Source organism: Choloepus didactylus, chromosome 2 (genome assembly GCF_015220235.1).
Source record: "Choloepus didactylus isolate mChoDid1 chromosome 2, mChoDid1.pri, whole genome shotgun sequence".
NCBI lineage: Eukaryota > Metazoa > Chordata > Mammalia > Pilosa > Megalonychidae > Choloepus > Choloepus didactylus.
Genome location: NC_051308.1, coordinates 231,997,528 through 232,020,757, shown reverse-complemented (window position 1 = coordinate 232,020,757; position 23,230 = coordinate 231,997,528). Strand labels below are relative to the sequence as shown.

Below are 23,230 nucleotides of genomic sequence, written 5' to 3'. Positions count from 1 at the left end.
GAACCGCTGCCAGACAGGCGGCTCGAGCCAGCAACCCCAGGGGCGGTGTGGGGGGCAGGGGCGCACATGGCACTGACAGCCCAGAAAGCCAATCAGAAAACCAGAAACGTTGAGACCAGCCAATCAGGGCACAAGCAGAATGTCCCCCTTCACCCACCGTCTATGGGGGCGGGGCTTCGGGGCATCCGGGTCCTCTGTGGGTCCTGAGGTGGGGCCTGGGAGGCTGAGGCCGGAAGTAAGCCGCTCGTTTTCTCCAGTTGGTGACCGTCTCTTTCCCCTCCCAGTCGGTATTAGTTTTCACTCCTGTTCACTGAGCACATATAACGACTCTGCCGGGTGGTTCCTGTTATTCCTAGTTTACGGGTGAGCAGCCTGGAGCTTCCCTGGTCAGGGCAGTGATTCGCACACTTGACCTTGCCTTAGAATCACCTGGAGGACTTGTTAAAATCCAGATGGCTGCTCAGCCAAGACTTCTGTTTCAGTGGGGTCTGGAAGAGGGCTCAAGAATTTGCATTTCTAACAAGTTCCCAGGTGATATTGGGTCTGCTCCTTCAGGGAACACACTTTGAGAGCCACTGGGTAAAAAGACGCGCCTAGAAAATAGCCGTAGAATACACTCCAGATCCAGTGCCAAACCTCGTAGCGGCCCCACTAGCCCTTTAAGCGTGTGCGGGATTTAAATTCTCCATCAGCAGTAGCCAGTTGGATCCTGGCTTCCTAGCCCCAGTGGTCGCCGCCTCGGCGCCCCCCTGCTCCCCCGGAGCAGCCTGCCGGAGCTTCCAGTTGGGTTGTTAATTTTATCTTCCAGCACCGCGAAAGCACAACAGCTGGCCCGGGAGGGGCGAGGCAGGTGAGCGGGTGCTGCCGGGCAGCTCCGCATGAAGCGGTTCCCGTGACCCCGCTCTGCCCAGAAAGGCCCCGTCTGGGGGTGGGGGTTGGGCTGAGTGTCCCGGAGCCGTTGCCGCCCACACCGGCCACGGCCAGGACCTCAGACCCGCCGCCCCTGGCGGTTGCATTAGCTTGCGGGCTCCCAAGGCTGCTTTCGAGTTGAAGTGGGATGGGGGGAGGTGGGCTCGGCTCAGCAGCTGCCGCATAGAAGGGCCGGTGGCAGCCCGTGTAAGCACAGACGCTGCGTTTCTCTCTCCTGCCACTAATGGTGGCTCTGTTTGAGGGCTTTTTGTCAGGTTTTCTTTTTTTCCCTTGGCTGCTGTTACGGCTCAGTTCAATATTTAAGCTTCCCATAAACCGAAAGTTGTGCTTTTTAACCTCTCTTTGTTCTTGCCAGATAACCCCCTCCTACGGGTGGGATCTGCCACCTCAGGCCTCTGCTGGGAGAGAGGGGCTGGGTGAGACTGGGGTTGCAGCCCTTCCAAACTGGGCAGAGATTGGGGGTCAGGACACCTGGATCATTTCCCACTCCCCCAGCTGGTTCGTTCATTCACTGGACAAATATTTATTCAGCAAATCCTTGCGGGCTGGGCCCTTGGATGCAATAGTAGATGAGTTCTGCCCTCGTGGCGTTTGCACTCTAGTGGGAGGTGCTGGAGAAAGATGAGTATGCAAGTCAATAGATGAAATCGTTGTAAATTGTGATGAGCTCTGACATGTGCTGTGCTGTGACAATAAGAGGAGGACCTAGCTTAGACTGGGAGGTGACATTTGAGTTGAGACCTAAAAGATGCCACAGTCATGCAACAAGCCAAGTGAAGAACTTCAGGCAGAGGAAGCAGCAGATGCAGAGGCCCTGAGGTTGGGGCAAGCTTAGGGGTTCATGAAACCAAAGACATCTCAGTATGTTTGGATCTTGGCAACAGTCTGGGAAGGCTACCTGGAGGAGGCAATACTTAACCCCAGCCCTAAAGGATGAGAGTTAACCAGGCAGAGGAACCAGTCTTTTCGGGGTGTCAAGGAGGTGGGCAAGATGAAAAAGGAACTTTGTGCAGCTCAGCGTGGCTGGAGCAAAAAAGACTTCCTGGAGGAGATGTTCCTTTGAGCAGCATCTTGAAGAAGCAGAGAGAAACTGGCGGAGAGAATAGAAAAGAAACTGAGTTGTGGAACCAAAAATTAAAATGGGGAACATGGAAGGACATTTATATTCATGGACACTTTTATATTAACAGGGTGGTTTTCTTTTCTTTTGAAATATGATGTAATGACTAGCAGCTGATTGAAAAGGCAGTCAATAAAGCAGGCATGCTGAGAGGAAAGAATGGATTTTTTGCAAATAATATAATTTTGAACTTGTCTTTCCCCTCCCCACCCCTCCCCTAAATCTAATTGATTACCACCTCATGATAAATGACACCAGGGGCAGGACCGTGCTAAGTGCCTGCATAAAGTGGTACCCAGGGAATAGCAGGGATTATCCCTTCCTCCAGACAATGGCAGTGGCCACTTCTGCGGGTAGTGGGGGGAGCAGGAGGAATTCCTCCTTCATCCATCTCAGCGGAAGGTGGGGTGGGAGCAGTCAAAGAGGTGATATAAATAATCCCTTTCTGTTCGTTCAGCATTTTGCTGTCTTTGTGGATGCTTTATGTCCATTTTCTCATTTGCTTCTCTCAAAAAACATGAATGCTAAAAAGCAGGCAGTGTATGTTTTATTGGACCCATTTTATAGGTGGGAAGACTGATGCCTAGAGGGGTTGACTGACTTGCCCATGGGACGTTGGTAGCAGAGCCTGGGTGGGACCCTGTGAGGGGCTGAAGTTTGGCTTCATGATGGGGACAGGGATTTAACTCCATTAGGTCCAGTTAGACCCAGGCATGGGGCCCGGATAACCTCAAAGCACAGATAACTCTGAAGACGGTGCCCCTCTCTCTTGGAACTCATCACAGGGTTATTCCGTGGCTGAGTTCCCTTTCCAAGAAGGCTGGGGTCTGTGGCATAAGAGGTTTGTGTTCCCAAATTGCAAAGGCCATGGGATGATTTACAGAGCAAAGAAGAGCCGCTACATTATCTCCAAAGTGAGTTACAACAACTGAAACAAAGTTCTGCTTTCAGGATAAAGACAGGCAATATTTCAGAGTTAATTTCATAAAACCGATCGCCCGACCGTTAACTCTCTTCATCAGTGGTAACTGAAGAATCTAAAATCACTTCAAGTCCAGCCTCCCTTGGTGGCCACTGAACAGGGATGGTAGAGGTTAGCTTGATGTCACTCTTCCTTTTCTGATGCTAGGCGAAAGAAGTCAAAGAAACGTCTAGCAGCAATTCTCTCCACTTAAGGAAAAGTCAAAAATAAAGAAGAAAGTCCCACTGGCTTGGAAGTCAGTTGATTCAGGGGAGTTTTCTGGTGGTGGCCTTTGACCACAACGATGGACTTGTAGAATAAGGGAGGTCCCTTCCTACCACCGAGGGCTGGTGTTACACAAATGGAATGATGTGTCCAGAAGTGGATGGTGAATTCTGAAGCTCTGCCCCTAAATTCCACCCCTCCCCCACCTCCTCCTATTAATTTATCCCTTCCTCAACCAAAATATGCCTGCATGCTGTCTCTTCACCTGCGAAGGGTCCTTTCAGGTGAATGGTGCAGACAGGTGTGTTGTCCCCCACCCAGGGGAGCATTGCCCCAACATGGGCATCTCTGAAGACACACAGAGGACCACAGGAATGAGGCACTAATGATAGGAGTGTTTGGACACTGTAGGGGAAGAGTGGAGAAGAGACTGATGATTCTTGGTCTTTGTTGGGTTTTTTTTTTTTTTGCCATTACGGATGTCACCTGGATCTCCTCCGAATACAGCCGGGTGGCTTCACTTTACACAGCTCTCTCTGGACCTAACTTCTGCTTGGATTATTCTTGTCCATAAAGTCTCATGGACTGTATTGTTGGCCTTTGTCGCAGACTATGGGGAATTATGATCGCAATAGGGACAGGGATGGAGCTGGAGTTGGGAATGGGGTGCGGATGGGAATGTAGATGGAGTTGAGGGTGAAGATGGGAGTGGCAAAAGAGGTAGGGAAATGGGGTCGGTGATGGAGATAGAAACGAGGACAGATTTGGCGATGGGAATGGAGTTGGGGATGGAGCTGGGGATGGAGTTGGAGAAGACTGAGAGCATAGGAAGAGTATAGATGATGAGCCTAAGAAGCAGTGGGATGTGGGCAAAAGAGTACTTTTGTTAGTCAAGGGAAGGGAAAGAAGAGAGGGCGGGGAAAGATTTTGGTGATGTGAGTGAAGCATCCACAGCAGCCAGGGTCTCCATTCGTTCTTCAGGGCTAGACAGCTCCCTGCTGCTGCTTCTGAGCCCTCCACCGAGAGGCAAGATGCAGAGTGACATTTTCTTGGGACCCAATGACTAGGGAATATGTTGATGGGGAGAGTGGGGAGCCTGGACTGTCCGCGCTGATATTAGCAGCTCCACTGTGTCATCGTCCATATAACTGAAATCCGTTATTGTCTTATGAGCTTGATTAACTGTACGTATTGCTAACAACTTCTTGGAAATATAACGAGGGACGAGAACACAGCTCCCAATCAGGGTCTGTGTGGGTGGTGTGCGTGCCTGGGGTGCAGATTTCCAGGATGGGGCTGTCTGCTTATGGATGTGTCGGGAGGCAAGAAGGGACCAGTGCTGTGCAAAGAGCCCTGGCCAGGATCTGGGGGGCCCGGATGCCAGTCTAGGCTCTGCCATTGACTTACGGTGTGATATTATACAAATCTCTGCCTCTCTCTGACCTGTTTGCTAACCTGTAAAATGGAAATCTGGACCAACGCTGTCCAGTAGAAATATAGTCACCTTTTTGAAAGTTTTTGAAAAGTGAGATTAATTTTAATAATATATTTTATTAAACACAACACATCTAAAGTGTTAGCATTCCAACATGTTACCAATATAAAACATTGTTGAGGTATTTTATGTTCTTTTTTTGAATTAAGTCTTCAAAATCAGGAGTGTATTTTACATTTAGAGTACACATGAATTCAGACTAGACACGTTTCACATGCTTAATAGCCACCTGTGGCAAGTGGCTACTGTGTTGGACAGGTCTAGGGTATTTTCTGGGCTTCTCACTACCCCATGAATGCCCTAAATCCAAAGACCATATTTTGTTCTCTCAGTCCTTAACAAGGAGCCCCAAATAAGGAGTGTTAGTAAATAACACGACTAATAAAAGTGTCTCACATGCATTGAGTGCACTTTCTAGGCACTGTACAGCTACTACTTTATCACATCCTCACAAGAACCCTACAATTCCCATTTGGCAGGTAAGAAAATTGAGGCTCAGAGAGGTTAAGTAACTTCCCCAAGGCCACACAGCTGGTAAGTGGTAGAGCTGGTCTTTGAACCCTGGGTAGTCTGAATCTAGAGCCCACACTCTTAATCACTGCCCTAAACCTCCCTTATTAACAGTAATACACATAATACAAATAAAAATAGTTAATTTCAGCCAAGCATTTTATAAGCATTGTCTGCTTTATTCCTCAAAGCAATCCTAGGTGTCCATCCCCTGTTTGCCTATGAAGGTAAGAAAGAATAACTGAATTATTTAAAAGCACTCTAAAAGTCTAAAGTTGTATGTAATGGTGCCTAAGAGTCTCCCCCTGAGTACCTCTTTGTTGCTCAGGTGTGGCCCTCTCTCTCTCTAACTGAGCCATCTCGACAGGTGAACTCGCTGCCCTCCCCCCTACGTGGGACCCGACTCCCAGGGGTGTAAATCTCCCTGGCAACGCAGAGTATGACTCCCGGGGATGAATGTGGACCCTGCATCGTGGGACTGAGAGTATCTTCTTGACCAAAAGGGGGATGCAAAATGAGACGAAATAGTTTCAGTGGCTGAGAGATTCCAAATGGAGTCGAGAGGTCACTCTGGTGGACATTCTTTTGCACTATATAGATAACACCTCTTAGGCTTTAATGTACTGGAATAGCTAGAAGTAAATACCTGAAACTACCAAGCTCCAACCCAGCAGTCTGGACTCCTGAAGACAATTATATAATAATGTGGATTACAAGGGGTGACAGTGTGATTGTGAAGACCTTGTGGATCACACCCCCTTTATCTAGTGTATGGATGAGTGGAGGAATGGGGATAAAAAAGTGTGATTGTGAAGACCTTGTGGATCACACCCCCTTTATCTAGTGTATGGATGAGTGGAGGAATGGGGATAAAAACTAAAGGACAAATGGGGTGGGATGGGGGGATGATTTGGGTGTTTTTTTTCACTTTTATTTTTTATTCTTGTTCTGGTTCTTTCTGATGTAAGGAAGATGTTCAGAGATAGACTGTGGTGATGAACGCATAACTATGTTATCATAGTGTGGACAGTGGATTGTATATCATGGATGATTGTATGGTGTGTGAATGTATTTCAATAAAACTGAATTTAATAAAAAAAAAAAAAAAAGCAAGCAAACCAACTTAAAAAAAAAAAAGCACTCTAAGACTCTAGGAGGCTGTACTTATACTTGCTCCTATGCTATTATGAGCAGTACCTGGAAGCCAAGGTGTGCCAGGCAAACGAATGTCCCTGGTGGCTAAAATGTGTACTTCGGCCTGAAGGTACAATGCATGTGAGCTCTGCTTTTCTTTCTGAAGGTCAAGGTGGTGTGGTTTCATGCCAGAACCTGGGCTCTGGAGCTTGGCTGCCTGGGTTCAAATCCCAGCTCTACCTCATCCTGGCTCTGTTGTTGGGCAAGTATTTCCCCATTGTAAAATGGGAGCAAACAAACCCACCTCTTAGACTCCTTGAGCATTAAATGAGTTAACACACTTTAAGTTCTCGGAACAGCTGTTGGCTGTTTTCAGTGTTAGCTGTTGTTGGCTCATGCTGTGGGATCCAGGTTTTCAGTTGAGTGCTGGAAAAGTTTAGATTGCCGGATCTGCAGCTTCTGGGTAATTGAGGTGTTTGGTTGTATTTTTCCCTTCTCCGCATTCCTACCCCACTTACCATCTGTTTCATAACATCTTACACTTAATTACCATTCTCCGTCTATTGTTCTCCTATGGTTTCCTGTTTGTTCTGCTTCTCCTGCGGACGGCATATGGTGGCTGCTTGCCTGAATGAATGAAGGAATGAATGGCTCATACCTTGCTTTATTTCACTGGGCCTTAAAATAGTTGCCTGTGCGTCTGTCACCACCACCAGACTGCAAGCGTCTGACACCATCTCTGATTCATCATTAGCTGCTTGCAGCGAGCACCTGGCTCCGTACCGGCACCTCGTAGGTATTGGGAAATGTTTGCTGAATTTAATGAAACGGAACTGGAGGGAAACTCCCTGCAGGAAGGAAAGACCTATGCCTCTTCCTTCTCTCTCCTTCCCCGACTGCACGGGGTCCAAGGCCAGATAAGCCACAACGGATGGCCTTTCCCAAATGAGGTTCTGAAATTCTGGCTTGTGTCCTGCTGGTAATGAGGGGCTTGGGGGAAATAACCACAAGCATCCTAATAATATCGAATTCCTACCATGAGCTCAGCCCTTTCATATCCATTAGCGCATTTCATCCTTTGAATATGAATGCCAAATATTATTTCCAAACAAATGGGGGAACTGAGGCCCAGAAAGTTTTGATAACTTGTCCAAGGACATGAAGTTGGTAGCCGGGATTCGGACCCAGATGTGACTGATCTCTCAGTGGTGTCTTTTCCAAGGCCCCAGCTGGGAGCTCGACCCTCCGATAGCCACCTGCACAGGAGAGCGGAGAGGTGAGCTGGCGGGAGAGGTCCCCCAACCCAAACAAGCGAACTTCAGGAAGGAAGGGAGGGAGGGAAGCCTCCAGGCTCTAAATCTCTCTCCAGGCCACCCACACCTCTCCCTCTGCACTGCCCTCACGTAAGTCTAAGCTACCGTCCTTCCAGCCTAAACGCACACTCTGTTTTCAGTCTCTTCAAAATGCTGGTCGGATCATCTCACTGCTCTTACTTAAAACCTTCGATGACTCCCTACTGCTCTTGGGATAAAGAACAACTGGTCATCTGGCTCTCAGGGGTGGGAGCCCTGACTGGCAGCATTTGCTGATTTCCGTGGTGTAAAGACACTTGGAACTGTTATTGGTTCAGCAACCAGCTCACAGAATTGACTCATGTCAGGGCGCCAGGTGGTCTGGCCCCTACAGGTCTGTCCCACTGGGCCCCCATTCCCCCTCACTCCCTGAACTCCCACCAGCGGGCTTGCTTACACACACACACACACACAGACACACACACACACATCCCATTTGCCCTGGGCCTTCCTGCCACCAGAACTTTTCACTTAACACATTGATCTGTGGGCTCCCCTCATTCTTGTGTGTCTCCCCAATGGGGCTGTACGCCCCCAGAAGGCCTTGCCAGTGTCTCCAGGAGGAGACAGCATTCTCACTGCAGTTGCTGCCCGTGGTGCCCCCTGGAGTTGTGCAGCACCTGCCCTCTCCCTCTCCCAGCTCCCAGCCTGGAGTTAAGCAGTGAACTCAGCGTGAACTTCTGGTTAAGCCTCTGTCTTCCTGTGCTTTCCTCTTGGGCAGCTCCTCCCACGTCCATCGAGGTGGTGGCCGCTGACACGCCAGCCCCCTTCAGCCGCTACCAAGCCCAGAACTTCACGCTGGTCTGCATCGTGTCTGGAGGGAAGCCAGCGCCCATGGTGAGTGCCCTGGGGCGCCCAGCCCCTCCCATCCGTAGGACCCCTCACCCCATCCCCCACCCCCCACCCCCGCTTTGTGGCTGAAGCTGCAGGCACCCCCACCGTGCTCACTCTGCAGAGGGGGACAGAGGGGCAGGGCCTGCCTAAGTTCCTCTAGTCGGGCCACATTCACTCATCTGACCCACCCAGGCAGAGGCTATGCTCCCTGTCTGCCAGCGCTGAGAATCCCTACTTTTCGGGACCTGGAATCTTAGAGCTTCACAGCAGGAGGGTCCTTAGCTCCCACCCACCCCCGCCCCCATCAAGCACACCCCTCCCCCACTTACTGGGCAGGATGGAGACAGCTGAGGCCCAGAGGGGAGGCAACTTGTCCAGAGGCCCCCACAGAGCTCTTGACAGCTGGGGCTCAAGTTCACGTCCTCCAGCTCCAAGTTCACTGCTCCTCCCAGGAAATGCCATCAGAAAGTCTGAAAGGGAGAGAGGGAGCGAAGGAGAGAGAGAATCCCTTTTCCTGCCAACTCCTTTTTAGACCCAGCCGAATTTCTCTGAGGTCCATCCGTCCAGGTCCCCCGAAGGCAGGGGAGGCTGTGGGAGCGCTCCCCGGGGCGTCTGCAGAGCTGGGTTCTAATCCTGGTCCTGCCACATTCCCTGAGTGAGCTGAGCAGGACGGTCTCCCTCTGTTCCCAGTTTCTGTAAAATGAATGGGTTGGTCACCATTAAAGATTTCCAGCTTTTTAAAAAGCGGCATGACCCTTTTGGTCCCAGGTATAAAACATAGTCCGGGCAGGGAGGGGAACTTGCCCGCCTTGGTCCCTGACGCCCCTCCGTGGAAGCCTTAGGCTCCGTGGAACCCGTATGGAGGGCCTTTGGGCTCCAGGCAACGAGGGCCATTCCAGTTTTGACACTTCAAATGCTTTGGGGCTAGGCCTTGTGAGTTTCCTGTGTTAGGATTTAGCGAGGGGTGGACCAGAGGCAGTGAGCAGGTGGGGCAGGGAGGGGTTCGTACCCTCACAGAAGAGAGCTCCCCTCATTCCAGACCCGAGTGTCGCACAGGCCCAGTTCAGTCGTGTGACCTGTGGGACCCCAAGCAGCCTACGCAGGGCCTGAGGCCAGATAAACCAGCTGTCCAGGGCAGGGCAGTAATGAGGGGTGCAGGGGTCAGGGTGGGGTAGTAAGGAGGGGTGCAAGGGCCAGGGTGGGGCGGTAAGGAGGGGTGCAGATGAAACCCTTGGCAAGGCCCATGTCCCTCTGCCCACACCTCATAGTCCCAGGGAGACCAAGTCCACAGCTAAGCCCAATCCACTGATGCTGAGAGCAGATCTTGGCCCCGGATTTCCCCGTTAGGAGCCCAGAAGGGGAGTTGGCTTCCTAAAATCAGGGAAGCTGCCTGTCCCCCAAAGAAAACCTACCTAACAAGAAAGATTCCTCACCACTCCAGAGCTCCCACCCCACGCCCAGCCTGCCCGCCCCTGCCATTTAGGACATGGCAGTAAAATAATCACCTTATGTGTATATATATATGTATTTATCTATAAATATTTATATGTATAAAAGAACTTCCTCTCCTCCACTTTCCAGGTATCTTTATGTTTGCCTGGGATGTCAGAACTTGAAAGGAATTCTTTGAAATAAATTATAAACCTGCTTTTGAAGCATTTTTCACACACAAAAAAGAAAAGATAAGAAAGGAAAAAACCCAGAGTGGGCCACATTGTGCATTAGAGATTCCTCGTTGGAGCTATAAAACGACAGATTGTCTGTGTCCCACCCTTCACTTGCCAGCCTCCACCCTCCCTCTCCCTGCAGCCCCCCTTCTCCCTGCCCCTCTAACCCGGCATCTTCCTTCTCCCCCACCCCAGCATCCCGGGAGCTGCCTCCTGCCCTCTCCCTGTCCCCTATCGATTTATTTTATCTGATTTATTAGAAAAATACACCCAAAACCCACAGTCCTCTGGGTGCATGCACCAAAATAAAAAGGCAGCAAATTAAATTAAACGCTACCGCTCAAAACCTGAATTCCCATTTAGCAGAGAAAGTGAGAAGATGTGGCCTCATCCCGGCCCCCCTCCCTCCCACGCTCACCTGCGCGCTGCCTGCAGGCTCCCGAACACCCACGCGGGGAGCCCGCCCTCCTCCTCTCTCCCACATCTCCCTGGGGCCTGGCACCCACGGGCTTCTCCCTCATCCACATCTGGAAGCACTGCTAGGAGTGGGGGCAAGTCCCTGGGGAGGTTGAGGTTGTCCCCACCAGACTTCTCCCTCACCCTCCTTGCAATTTCAGGTTTATTTCAAACGCGATGGGGAGCCCATCGACGCAGTGCCCCTGTCGGAGCCGCCACCTGCAAGCTCCGGGCCCCTGGAGGACAGCAGGCCCTTCCGCAGCCTCCTGCACCGCGACGTGGATGACACCAAGATGCAGAAGTCGCTGTCCCTGCTGGACGCCGAGAACCGAGGCGGGCATCCCCCTACGGAGCGCCCCTCCCGCGGCCTTACCCCAGACCCCAGCCTTTTCCTCCAGCCCACCACAGAGAACGTTCCAGAGACGGTTGTGAGCCGCGAGTTCCCACGCTGGGTCCACAGCACCGAGCCCGTCTACTTCCTGCGCCTCAGCCACAGCCCGGGCAGCGATGGGACCGTGGAGGTGCGCGCCCTGCTCAGCTGGGCCCTCAACCCACAGATCGACAATGAGGCCCTCTTCAGCTGCGAGGTCAAGCACCCGGCGCTGTCGATGCCCATGCAGGCAGAGGTCACGCTGGGTAAGGCTCGGCGGGGGCTGTGCGGCAGGACCCCTGCAGAGCCGGGTGGTGGGGAGCCTTGGAATGGGGCCCCTGGGCTGCTGGCATCCACGGGGCTGGGGAGCAGATGGAACAAACTGGGGTCCAGGTCAGCTGCAGACGTCAGAGTTGGGATGTTTAAGGAGGTTCGCGGAGTTGGGTTGGAGAGTGTGGGAGGTCACAGGGAAGCCAGGGGAGCTCCTGGATGGGGTCAGGAACACAGGAGGTCAGGGGAGTTTGCTGAGTCGGGATCAAGAGGATGGAAGGTCAGGGGAAGTTTGCTGGATCAGGTTTAGAAACAGGGAAGGTCAGGGGAGGTTTTCTCGGTTGAATCTGGAACATGGAAGTCATAGGGAAGTTTGCTGGGTAAATGGAAAACACAGGTGTCAGGATTCTTAAGACAAGGTTGCTGAGTCAGGTCAGGTACCTGAGGCCAGAGTGGGGACCACAGTGGGTCTAGGGGATTTTCCAAGTCAGGGTCAGGAACAGGAGAGAGCAGGGTGGTCTCTTGGCGAAGGAGAGGAATGTGGAAGGTCATGGCAAGGTTAGGGAAGTTTCTCTAGATCACATTCTGGAACATAGATGATTTCAAGGAGATTTTCTGGCTAGAACAGGAAACCCCTGTGTTCAGGAGACCCTTGCTAGGGAAGGGTCATGAACAGTAGAGATCGGAGGGTCAGGAACACTGAAGGTCTTAGAAAGTTGCCACGTTGAGGTTGGGAACAACCGGACATGGGAGGAAATCACTCCCGCATAGAGGTTTAAGTTCAATGCGAACCCTGCCATCTGGGCTTATGTGGGAAATGGACACAAACTGGACACTCAGGGCCAGCTCAGCCCTTTTGTGACCTGCTTCCTCTCCCCACAGGGCACCAACTTTGAACATCCCCAGAGAAGTTCCCTAAGAACCTAAGAACTGGCCTCCTTCCCTTCTACTTTCCCCCAGGCTGAGTCAGGGCAGAGAGAGTGGAGATGTGGAATCTTTTCTACCAGAAATATACGAAACTCATATAGCTAGTGTTTTGTGCTGCCTGGGGTGAACTTGGGCAGGGGGATGGACACAGTGACCTTGTACTGGTCCTTTCTGCCGAAGATACTTTTAATCTTGAGCTCTAGCACCCAGCAGCTCTTGCGTGAACCGAAGATGCCTGGGCGTGTCCACTGAGTCTCCAGCAGTGGTGAGGGCCTGCATGGAGCCATCCACAGCCTCTAACCGAGAAGCGCCTCAGTGGCCAAGGATGGGGAGCAATGACAGAGAAGGATTGGGGCTGCAGAGCTGGGTCACCAGAAAACCCAATACTTCTTCGACACCAAATGCCAAGGGAAAGAATCTTATGTACATATAGCACCTACTATGTGTCAGGAAACTTTACAAGTATCATCTCATTCAGTTCTCACAAGGAAAATGTAGTTTCCCATGTAGTCCTATTTTACAGATGAGCAAAACTGAGGTTTAGGGAGGTGGAGACCCTTCAGTCACCGACTTGTAAGTAGCAGAACTGGGATTTCAAGCCAGTTCTATTGGTGCCTTCTCTGCTACCCACAATGCCAACCACTGACACCAGCCCTGGGTACCAGATGCCCTTACCTGGCTGTGGGACTGGTTCCCTAAAGACCCATGATAACAACCACCCTTTGATACCCACGGACCACCTGCCCACACAGAAAAAACTAATATGGGCTAACATTTATTGAATTCCTACTATATAGCATGGACTGTTGCAAGCACTTTTCTCATATTGACTCATTGGATCCCATGAAAACCCAATAAGGTAGGCACGATTATTATCCTTTATCACAGATGAGGAAACTGAGGCCCAGGGAGGTTAAGTCACCCAAGATAAGTGGGGCAGGATTCAAAGGCAGTCAGTGTGACTCCAGAGTCTGTGCTCTTAATCTCTCACTCTGCCTTCTCACAGCATCCATTTGTCATGGGCACTAGCCCCTGGGTACCATTCTCCATCACTCCATAGATACATCCCAAGCACCCACTAAAGCCAGGTCCCGTGCTAGGCACTGGGTCTTTCTCAACCTTCTCTCTTGTTGAGACCTCCTACCTCGCCAGCCCCTCTCACTGTCTCTCTGGTCCTTCCATCCATCCCATTTTGCTTTCTTGCCTTTGAGCCCCACCATACAACCTCCCTGATGCCATCTGCTCCCATCTTGACCCCCTTATCCAGTTGTTTCACCCATGAAAGCCACTTGTGTTGAAGTGTTGGCTTCCCAGAGATGACTGCCCTGCCCCCCTCCATGGAAAATGAGAAGGAGGAAGGAGCAGACAGGGACTTCAAAGCAGCTGTCAAGAGGTGGGCTGCAGCTCACATCTCCTAATGGTGGGAGGCTGCCCTCGGCTTGTCTCCCTTCCCCATGCTGCCCCCTACCCCAAACCAGATTAAAGTGCTCACCTGCCCTGCCCCTGATCCCGGTTGGCTCAATTAACTGGAACAGCCTCTGACCACCACCACCCCCCACCCCCACCATCATAGCAAGGGAGAGAAAGGCCCACTCACAGGCAGAGGGCATAGACAGACACATATGCACACAGCGGGCGGCAATTGGAGGGACCAAGCTGGGTGGTGAATAGAAAGATCCTGGGTTGGCTGCCCATCCTTCCTTGGCTGCTGTCATTTGGTGAGATCTCAGGCATCTTATATCTCTGAGTCTCAGGTTTCTGGCCTGTTGAATGGGGAGAATAATAATCGAGCACATGCTGGGAACCCGGCCCTGTGCAAGACACTACCTCACAAGATTTCCACGAAAGCTCGCAATGACCCTCTGAGGTGGCCGACAGATGCTATCGTCCTTCCCATTTTACAGATACGTTCCCCAAGGTCACCCAGCCAGGTCAGACAGACCACTCCACATAAACCGTTCTCATCAAGGTCGCCAGTGGCCTCCATGTTCCAGATCCAATGTCAGGTTCTTGTTCCTCATCTATTTTAACCTATTAGCAGCATTTGATATGGCTGATCATTCCCTTCTTGAAACATCTTTTCTCTTAGCTTCCAAGACACCACCCTCTCTTGGGTTTCCTCTACCTCCTTCTCCACCTCCCTTGCTGCCCCTTCCTGAACGTCCCTGACTTCCAAGCAGGGCTCAGTCCCTGAGCCTCCTCTCTTCTCCATCCACATTCACACTTTGGACACTCAACCAGACCCATGGCTTTAAAAACCATGTGCTAATGGTCCTATGTTTATCTCTTCAGTCAAGACCACTCCCTTGAGCCCAGACTCATATGTTGCTTATGACATCCTCACTTGGATGTCTAATAAGCCTCTAAATCTGAACATGTCCAAAACCAAACTTACATAGCTGGACCCCTACCCTTAAAGCCTGCCCTTCCGCCATTTCCCCCCCTCTCAGTAGATGGCAGCCACATCCTTCTAGTTGATTAAGCAAAAAACCCTGGAGTCATCCATGTCTTCTACTTTTTCTCTCAGCCTACATGCAACTCATTGTCAAGCCCCAGCAGCTCAACCTGAGAATTTATCCCAAATCTGCCCCTTCTCATGGTCTCCTCTCTGACTACCAAATCCAAGCACTGTCGACTCTCACCTGGATTATTACAATAAACTTTAAACAGTTTTTTTCCTCCACCCTGACTGTTCTTTTTAAAATATAAATCAGATCATCACACACATGCACACATAATACACATACCTGCCCCAGACTCTCCAGTGGTAGACAAATAGATTGACAGAACAGAAGAGTCCAGAAATAGACCCATACACGTAGAGCAACTGATTTTTAACAAAGACCCCAAGGCTTTTCAATGGATAAGGGAAGTCTTTTTAACAAATGACACTGGAGCAGCTGGGTAAATATAAGGGAAAAAATGAACTCCAACCCCTGCTTTGCACCACACACAAAAATTAATTTGAGATAAATGATTGACCTAAATATAAAACCCAGCATTTTAAAGCTTCTAGATAAAAATATAGGAAAGTATCCCTGTGACAAAGATTTCATAGAGAGGCCACAAAAAGCTCTAAATGAAATATTTAAAAATTGGTAAATTGTAACTTCATCGAAAATCAAATCTTCTGCTCACCAGTAGACACCTTTAAGAAAATGATAAGGCAAACCACAGTCTGATAGGAAATATTCTCAATACATATATTCAACCAAGGACTTGTATCTGAAATATAAAAAGAATTACTACAGACCAACAATGAAAAGACAACCCAATTTTAAAAAAAAAAAAAAAGGTATGCAGAGGGCCAATAAACATGTGAAGATGTGGGCAACATCATTAGTCATCAGGGAAATGAAAATGAAAAACCTCAGCGAGGTACCATCTCACAATCCTGGATTGGCTAACGTTGAAAAGGCGTCGTTGGCAAGGACGGAGAACGATCAGAGCCCTTACGCATTGCTGATGGGAGCATGAGGTGGTCCTGCCACTTTGGGAAACTGGCAGCTCCTTGTCAAGCTAAGGAATGCCCCTACCCTATGACCCAGAAATTCCACTCCTAAGTATTTACCCAAGAGAAATGAAAACATATGTCCACAAAAAGTCTTGGACTTGACTGTTCAGAGCAACTTTATTCATAAAAACCAGAAACATATAAATAACCCAAATGTCTATCATTAGGAAAATGGATGGACAAATCTGTGGCATAGTCGTACAATGAGATACTTCTCATCAATGAACACCTGATACATGCGACAACATGGGTGGATCTCAAAAGCATTATGTTAAGCAAAAGAAGCCAGACAACATGGAGTATATACTACATGGCTTCATTTGAGATTCTGTAATCAGCAAATCAAATCTTGGGTGATAGAAATCAGAATAGCATTCACCTATGGAGAATGGAAATTGACTGGAAGAAATCATAAGGGAGATTTGTGAAATGATAGAAGGGTTCTTGATTTTGATTGGGATGGTGTTTACATTTGTTAAAGCTCATCAGATTGTGCACTTAAGAGGAGTGCATTTCCTTGTGTGTAAATTTTATCACAATTTAAAAATATATGAAGGGTAAAAAAACATGAACAAACTGAAAAACAAACAAATCCAAGAAACAAACAAACAAAAACCCAGTTCAATAGACTGCCACTGCATTTGAAACCAAACCCCAACTCCTTACCTCGTCTTGCAAGGCCCCCTTATCTTCTGCAGCTCTCCCTACTGCCCAGTCTTCTCCACCACAGTGGCTTTCTTATGTTTCCTTAAACATGCCAAGCTCAAACCCATCTCTAGGACTTGCACTGGCTGGCCTTTCTGCCTGGAATAATCTTCCCCCCAGCTAGTCTCGATTCCTCCTTCATTCAGTCTCTGCTCAAATGTCTTCTACTAAGAGAGTCCTTCCATGACCACCTTAATCCCTTATCTTGCTTTGTTTTCTGGCATAGCACTTATCTCCTCCTGCAAGTATATTATATATTTCTTTATTGCCTGGATCCCTACTAGAATTTAAGCTGTGAGTAGGCAGGGTCTTTATCTGCCTTGTTTACATGGTACAGGGTCAGGACAATCCCTAGCATGTTAAGTCATAAACATTGGTTTCATAAACAACTAATACCTTTCTAGGTTGTTTCAAAGATTAAATAAGATAGTGCATTCAAAGTGCTTAGCATAGTGATAGTGACAGAGTAAGTACTCGGTGAATATAAGTTTCTTTTATTATTCATCATTGTATCTCCAACTTGCTCCACTTAGTGACCTATATGGAATTGATGTGCAAGAAAGAACTAGATGGATAGAACAGATGAATGAATAGGTAGGTGAGTGGATTGGTAAATATGTGGGTGGATGTGTGGATGGGTGGATGGATGGATGGATGGTTGGAAAGAAGGATGAGTGAGTTGATGGCTAGTGATTGTCTCAATGAACACCCAGAATTCCTTGGGGAAGCCTCCAGGAGCTATTCTGCGAGAGTTCACCAGGCCATCCTTGTAGCAGGATGCTCAGGAGGGGTGAGGAGGGCAGCTTATATAATCAGGATCTTTTGCATCTCCGTGAGAGGTGCACACCACTTTACAGTCCATGTAGCCATCTCACCTCTCTGCTTCATTGTCATTTTCATAGCATCTCCTCAAGTAGGGTTGTAGCCTGTTCTCCCCATTTCACCAGTGAGGAAACTGAGGCCCAAAAGTTGCATTGACTCATCCAGGTCATGTATCCAGAGAGCAGATGGCTGGCCTCATCCTGGGTCTCTGGACTCCTGCTCTTTCTCCAAGCCGATGGGTTGAGACAGTGAAAGCTCAGAGCTGAGAGCAGTCCTCTCGGGGGACTCTCAGTGGTGTTTTGGAGGGACAGGGGAGGGAGGCCAGGATTTGGCTGCTGGGAGTTGCTAACGGGCTTCGATATGGTGGTGGAGGTGGGCAGGGTGGCCTGGCTTCAGGAGGCGACACCTTAATGCGGCGGTGAGGGAGTCAGAAGGGCCATCTGCTGCCAAGGCACTTGTCTGCCGGCAGCTGCCAGGACAGAGCTCGGAAGAGTGAGGGTGGGGCTGACCTGGAACGGGTGCAGAAGCCATCCAGCCTCACCCCACCCTCAGTCCCTGGACCCCGAGCTTCCTCTGAATACCTACATGCTATCAAGCCCTGCCTCTGCCCCTCTCTTGCTGTGTCACCTTGGGCAAACCCCTACCTTCACAGTTTTATGCCTGCAAAGCAGGTTTCCTGACAGCCAACCTCATAAGCACTTGCATGGACGCAGCATGCCTAACAGGGCTCTAGCACATGTCAGTTCTCTCACCCCTGAGGGCCAACGGGCCCAGGCCCAGGTCTGGAGGAATGAGGTGAGATTTTCAGAAAACTGGGCAGTGCGGATTCTGACCCCAAAGCAGGGAGTCTGCCCTTGTGGGCAGGGATGCCCTTCGGCGCCCTCTGCTGACCGAAGCCCGACACAGCAGGGCTTGACGGCCATACAGAGCAGACAAACCAGGGCCAGCCTGCCCATTGCCAGTGCTTCCTGTCTCCAAATCGGCCTGCACAGCACTGGAGAGTTCATAAAGAAGTCAAGGAGGTTGCTTTACCTCTCTAGTCTTGATTTCCTCATGGGGACAATCTCGAACAAGCAAAAGGTTGCATGAGATCATGCATAAGATGTTTAACCTAGTGCCTGGCAATTAGTAAGTGCTCATCAAATGTTAACCATCGAGCCCACCAGTGTCAGGGGCAGGCCAGGGTCACTGTAATCATCCCTGTTTGCATTTGGGGATAGCGAGGTGAAGTGTCTCATCCAAGGGCATCCAGCACAGACAGAAATCCAGCTCTCAAGCCTCCTAGTACAGTGCTCCTTCCATCCCAGCCAGCAGATGCAGCAGCAGAAGCTTCCCTGGCCTTTCCAACATCCCCTCCCCTCCACACAGGCCCATTCTTCCCACTGAAGCTTCCCTTGGCCCCGTGTGGCACTTCAGATGTCTTGCTCGTGATTTAATTAATAGTCATTTGGTCTGCTCGGATTTCTGCTTGAGAGCTCTCAGTGGGGAGCATCAGGGAAAGGCAGGTGGGGAGAGCCCACTCCAGCCTGGGGCCAGGCGGGGGGTGGTGGTGAGCGGTGGCGACAAACCTTTCCTCCTGCTGCCACCCCTGGAAGACGTCCACAGAGAGTGGCTTGCGGTGTGGCTCTTGGAACCGAGCCCTCAGGCCTTCCAGTGTCCCAGAGAGCTGTATGGCACCTGTCTCTGTCACCTCCCTCACCCCCGGCCTACATCAGTGCCTCCTGCCGTGTTGACCTCTCGCCATTCTGCCAACACCCCTAGCCCACTCCGTGCCCCTGGAACAGTCCTCACGAGCTTTTCATCTCAGCTTAAACGTCACCTCCTTGAAGGAGACACTGACCATCCCTTCTAAAGGCATCACCCGCCAGTCCTCTGCCAGCTCACCTTTGGTCTAATGCTCTGTGTAGTACTTCTCTGATATTTTCTTCTTTATTTATCTGTTTGCTTATTGAATGTGTCCACTACTCCACTGTAAGTTTTGTGTTGGCAGGTGCTTGTCCTTGTTCACTTCTGTATCCCCAACCCTAACCCGAAGCCTGACACATGGTTGGCTCAGTAATTATTTGTTGACTGAGTAAATGAATGAATGGATGAATGAATGAATAAGTGATCAAATCCAGGGAAAAGAGCCTTGACCTGAAGTTTGGGAAACATGGCCGTCCCCCGACCTGGAACGTCAAGGGTGAACCTGGTGATCCCCAGGGGCCCTTCCATCCCTGGAATTCTCACGTCCTCGTTCAAGGGTCTTGTTCAGTGCCCTTGGGTTTATCTTCTGAGCTCAGAGATGTAAGGGGCTTGAATAAGAAGGGACATGAGAAAGGCAGGGAGGATAAAGGCTGGCCCAAGGAAGGAGATGGTGCCCCCAACAGATTCTACAAAGGCCTCACTGGGCAGATCAAACTGATAGAAGGAGCACTGGACCTGAAGTTTGGTTCTGGCTCTTCTTTGCTCTGTAATCTTTGGTAAGTCACATCACCTCCCTGGGCCTCAGTTAACTGTAAAATGAGGATGATAATGGCAGAACCCCCACCTTATTGGGGTTTAGTGCAGGTGGGTGTTTTGGATGCTTCAAACAGTTGTGGCTGTTGGAACAGCCTTCTCCCTATTAGTGGCCAAGTCAGAACTCAGGTGTCACCTTCCTTAGGCAAGTTTCCTTCCCTGACTCCACCATCCACTGGGATTCTCTGGTCCTGTCACTTGTCACACTGGGTTGTATTCTCCTGTTTGCTTGTCTCCCCCACTGATGTGTGCACCCCACAAGGACAGGGATCTTGTCCTGTACAGCATTGGACCATTGCAGGGACTTGGGGAGTGTGGGTGAGTGGATGCAGGCACAAATGTGTAAATGAATTAATGAATGAACATCCTCGGAGCCCCCAGCTCAGAGGCAGCCACTCCCAAGGAGGCTGACGGCCAGACTGGAACTTTCTCTTCCATTTCCCCTGCCCCTCCTCTCCTTGCTCGGATACCCCCTCCCCACCATACACCCTCTTCTGACCTGGCCTTCCTCTCTCTACAGTTGCCCCCAAAGGACCCAAAATCATGATGACGCCCAGCAGAGCCCGGGTCGGGGACACAGTGAGGATTCTGGTCCATGGGTTTCAGGTCAGCGTCTCTCTGAGCATCTGGGAGTGTGATGAGCTCCAGACCCAGCAGCCCCACCCCCCACCCTCCAAGGCCCTTTGCCCACCTCCCACCACAGCCAGCAGGCCTCAGTCTCCTAATCTGCATACTGGCAGAACTGGCTTCCACGAGAAATGGCAAAGGGGTGCATTTGTGTTTTCACTCCCCCATCTAGAGCAGACATAGATAAACGATCTTGCCATTGTTTCCTGCCCTAGCATTTTCCTAGGGCTCCTGGCGTCAGAAGAGAATGCTTTGCCAACCCCGGCCAGGCCAGGCCTCTGACCCCTCCCTGCCCAGCAGCCCGGTTCTTCCTGTGACCCGACTGTCCCCTGCTTGGGCCAACAGAACGAAGTCTTCCCGGAGCCCATGTTCACGTGGACGCGGGTCGGGAGCCGCCTCCTGGACGGCAGCACTGAGTTCGACGGGAAGGAGCTGGTGCTGGAGCGGGTCCCCGCCGAGCTCAACGGCTCCATGTACCGCTGCACAGCCCAGAACCCTCTGGGCTCGACGGACACACACACCCGGCTCATCGTGTTTGGTAGGGGCGCACCCCAAGGGGCATGGGGAGAAGAACCACCCCAGGGATGGGCCGTGGCTGGGCGTTGTCCCCAGAAGGAGGGTGCAGCGAGGGCCCAAGCCCCCAGGTTTTGCCCTGTGAGAGTCCCCACAGGGAGGCCTCAGAGCTCAGTGGGCAAAACAGTGTCAGCTTTGGAGCCAGAGAGCTCTGGGCTCAGATCCCAGCTCTATCACGTACTTAGCAGCTGTGCAACCTTGGACAAATTGCTTAACCTCCCTCAGTTTCTCCGTCTGTGAAATGGGACCAATACCACCCAACCCCCAGAGAGTTATGGGGCTGCCCTGTGGTAGTTCACGTGACACCACGTAGCAGGTGCTGGATGAAGGCTCAGCTCCTTTACTGGGTTCCAAATGCCATTCTCTCTCTCTCTCTCTCTCCCCCTCTCTGTTTTGTTCCAACAGAAAACCCAAATATCCCAAGAGGAACAGAGGACTCCAATGGTAAGACTCTATACTCAGGGCTTCTGGCCTAAATGAGAGCAATTTTCCAGGCTCCAGGAAGCTCTGGTCCCCAAACTGCCCCTTTGCACAACCCCGCCCCTCCTTTCAAGCTTCAGGCAGGTGTTGCCCTCTAGTTGCACAGAGTCTGGCCCTTTAAGAAGGCACAAAGGCCCAGAGGGGGCAAGAGAGATTAAAAAGGGGGACTCAGCAGCCATCCCCAAAGCAGCCAGCAGGCATTTCCAGAGACCAAGCGTGGCCCCACCATCCACGGCTACCAGCTCAGGGAGCTTGGCTGCCCTGATCTCAAGAGGATGAACCGTGGAGCACAGGCAGATGCTTCGGCCAGGCCCCTTTATACTGCCCTTCCTAACCCTCCTCACTTAAGCACACCCAGCAGGACCCAGACACTGCTCCCAGGCCCGTCACCACCCTCCTGCCCATGCAAAGCCAACACCCAGTTCACGGTAGAGGCTCCTGCTCCCGGCCCCACTGGCGGCCCTGATGGCCGCCCACAGCCTGCTCTCTGTCCAGCAGGCCCAGAGCTGGGAAGGGTCACAGTCAATCAGGGGGGACAGGTAAAGTCAGAGACATGGCCTACCCGGGAGCCCTGCCCAGAATGTGGGAGAGAGGCCAGGGCCTGACGGCTGGGAGAGCTCTCAGCATGACCAGGCCTTGCCCAAAATTGTGGAAGAATATTCTGCAAGGGCTAGACCATGATGTGGCAGAAAGTGATTGACTAATCCACAGCTCTGCCGAGTCCGGAACAAAATAAAACGACCCACTCTGAAGCCAGGAGAATTTTACAAAAATTATTTCTAATCATCATGATTCCCCAGAGAAGGAATCAGAACTGTCCCCATTTCACAGATGGGGAAAGTGAGGCTCACAGAGGCTTAGCAAGGTGGTGAGCATGTGGGTCCTAGAAACAGACAGCCTGCATGCAGTCCTGGCTGTGCAGGTCATTCGCTTAAGTCATTTAACCTGTCTGTGCCTTGGTTTCCTCGTCTGTAAAATGGGGATAATAAGATTCCCTATCCCAGAGGGCTGTTGTGAGGAGTAAATGAATTCAGGGATATAAGGTACGTAGAACAAGTCCTGGCACTTAAGAAGCCCAAGTGAGCTTTGCTGTCAGTATGATTAAGGGTCTGGCTGGTAAGTGGCAAAGCTGATGTAAGCCTGATTCTGCTGTCCAGAGTCTTAGCTGTGAACCTGGAGGTCTGCCATTCCCAGGCTCCACAGCCCGCTCTGCCCCCAGCAAGCATGTGGGGGTGTGTCTGCAGGCCCTGACCCGGCTTCCCTGCTGCCTGGCACAGGTTCTGCTTCTGGCCCTGCTGGCGTCCGGCTCGCCCTGGTGCTCACCCTGACAGTGGTCCTGGAGCTGACGTGAAGGCCCGGCTCACCTCCTGCCACTGCGTCAGGCACTGACATCTCTGCGATCGGTTTTCATTTCTTTTCTAAACTATTTCGTCTTGTTCTTAGTCTCTTTCTGTCTGTGTCTTGGCTTCTTCAGTCGTTTTAATTAAAACAAACAGAACAATTTTCCCCACCTTGGTTCGTGACTCTATATTCTTTGTTTCTTCGGTAGCAGCAACTGGGCACCCCCTGGCACCAGCACTGGGACAGGTCCTGAGGGCAGAGATGACAAAGGACACGGAAGACCTGGCTCCTTCCTGGGTGGGGGGTGGAGGTGGAGCTCACGATCTCACTCAAATCCAGGTAGAGGAAGTGGCTAGGAAATGCAGGTTCCCTCAGGCCAAGTGTAATAGCTTTTGCCACAATAATGTTGCATAACAAA

At 50.9% G+C, this 23,230-nt stretch overlaps 1 protein-coding gene across 1 annotated transcript in view; it reads left to right on the top strand.

Moving 5' to 3' along the window:
- IGSF21 (immunoglobin superfamily member 21) overlaps window positions 1-22,981 on the top strand; it is a 244,034-nt gene extending 221,053 nt beyond the window's left edge. The window contains exons 5-10 of the mRNA XM_037828361.1: window positions 8,449-8,564; window positions 10,846-11,320; window positions 20,312-20,397; window positions 20,764-20,956; window positions 21,397-21,435; window positions 22,749-22,981. Of these exons, the coding sequence (XP_037684289.1) occupies window positions 8,449-8,564; window positions 10,846-11,320; window positions 20,312-20,397; window positions 20,764-20,956; window positions 21,397-21,435; window positions 22,749-22,822 (983 nt within the window). The 3' untranslated portion in view covers window positions 22,823-22,981. The remainder of the gene's footprint in view (window positions 1-8,448; window positions 8,565-10,845; window positions 11,321-20,311; window positions 20,398-20,763; window positions 20,957-21,396; window positions 21,436-22,748) is intronic.
- Window positions 22,982-23,230: the final 249 nt, after the last annotated feature.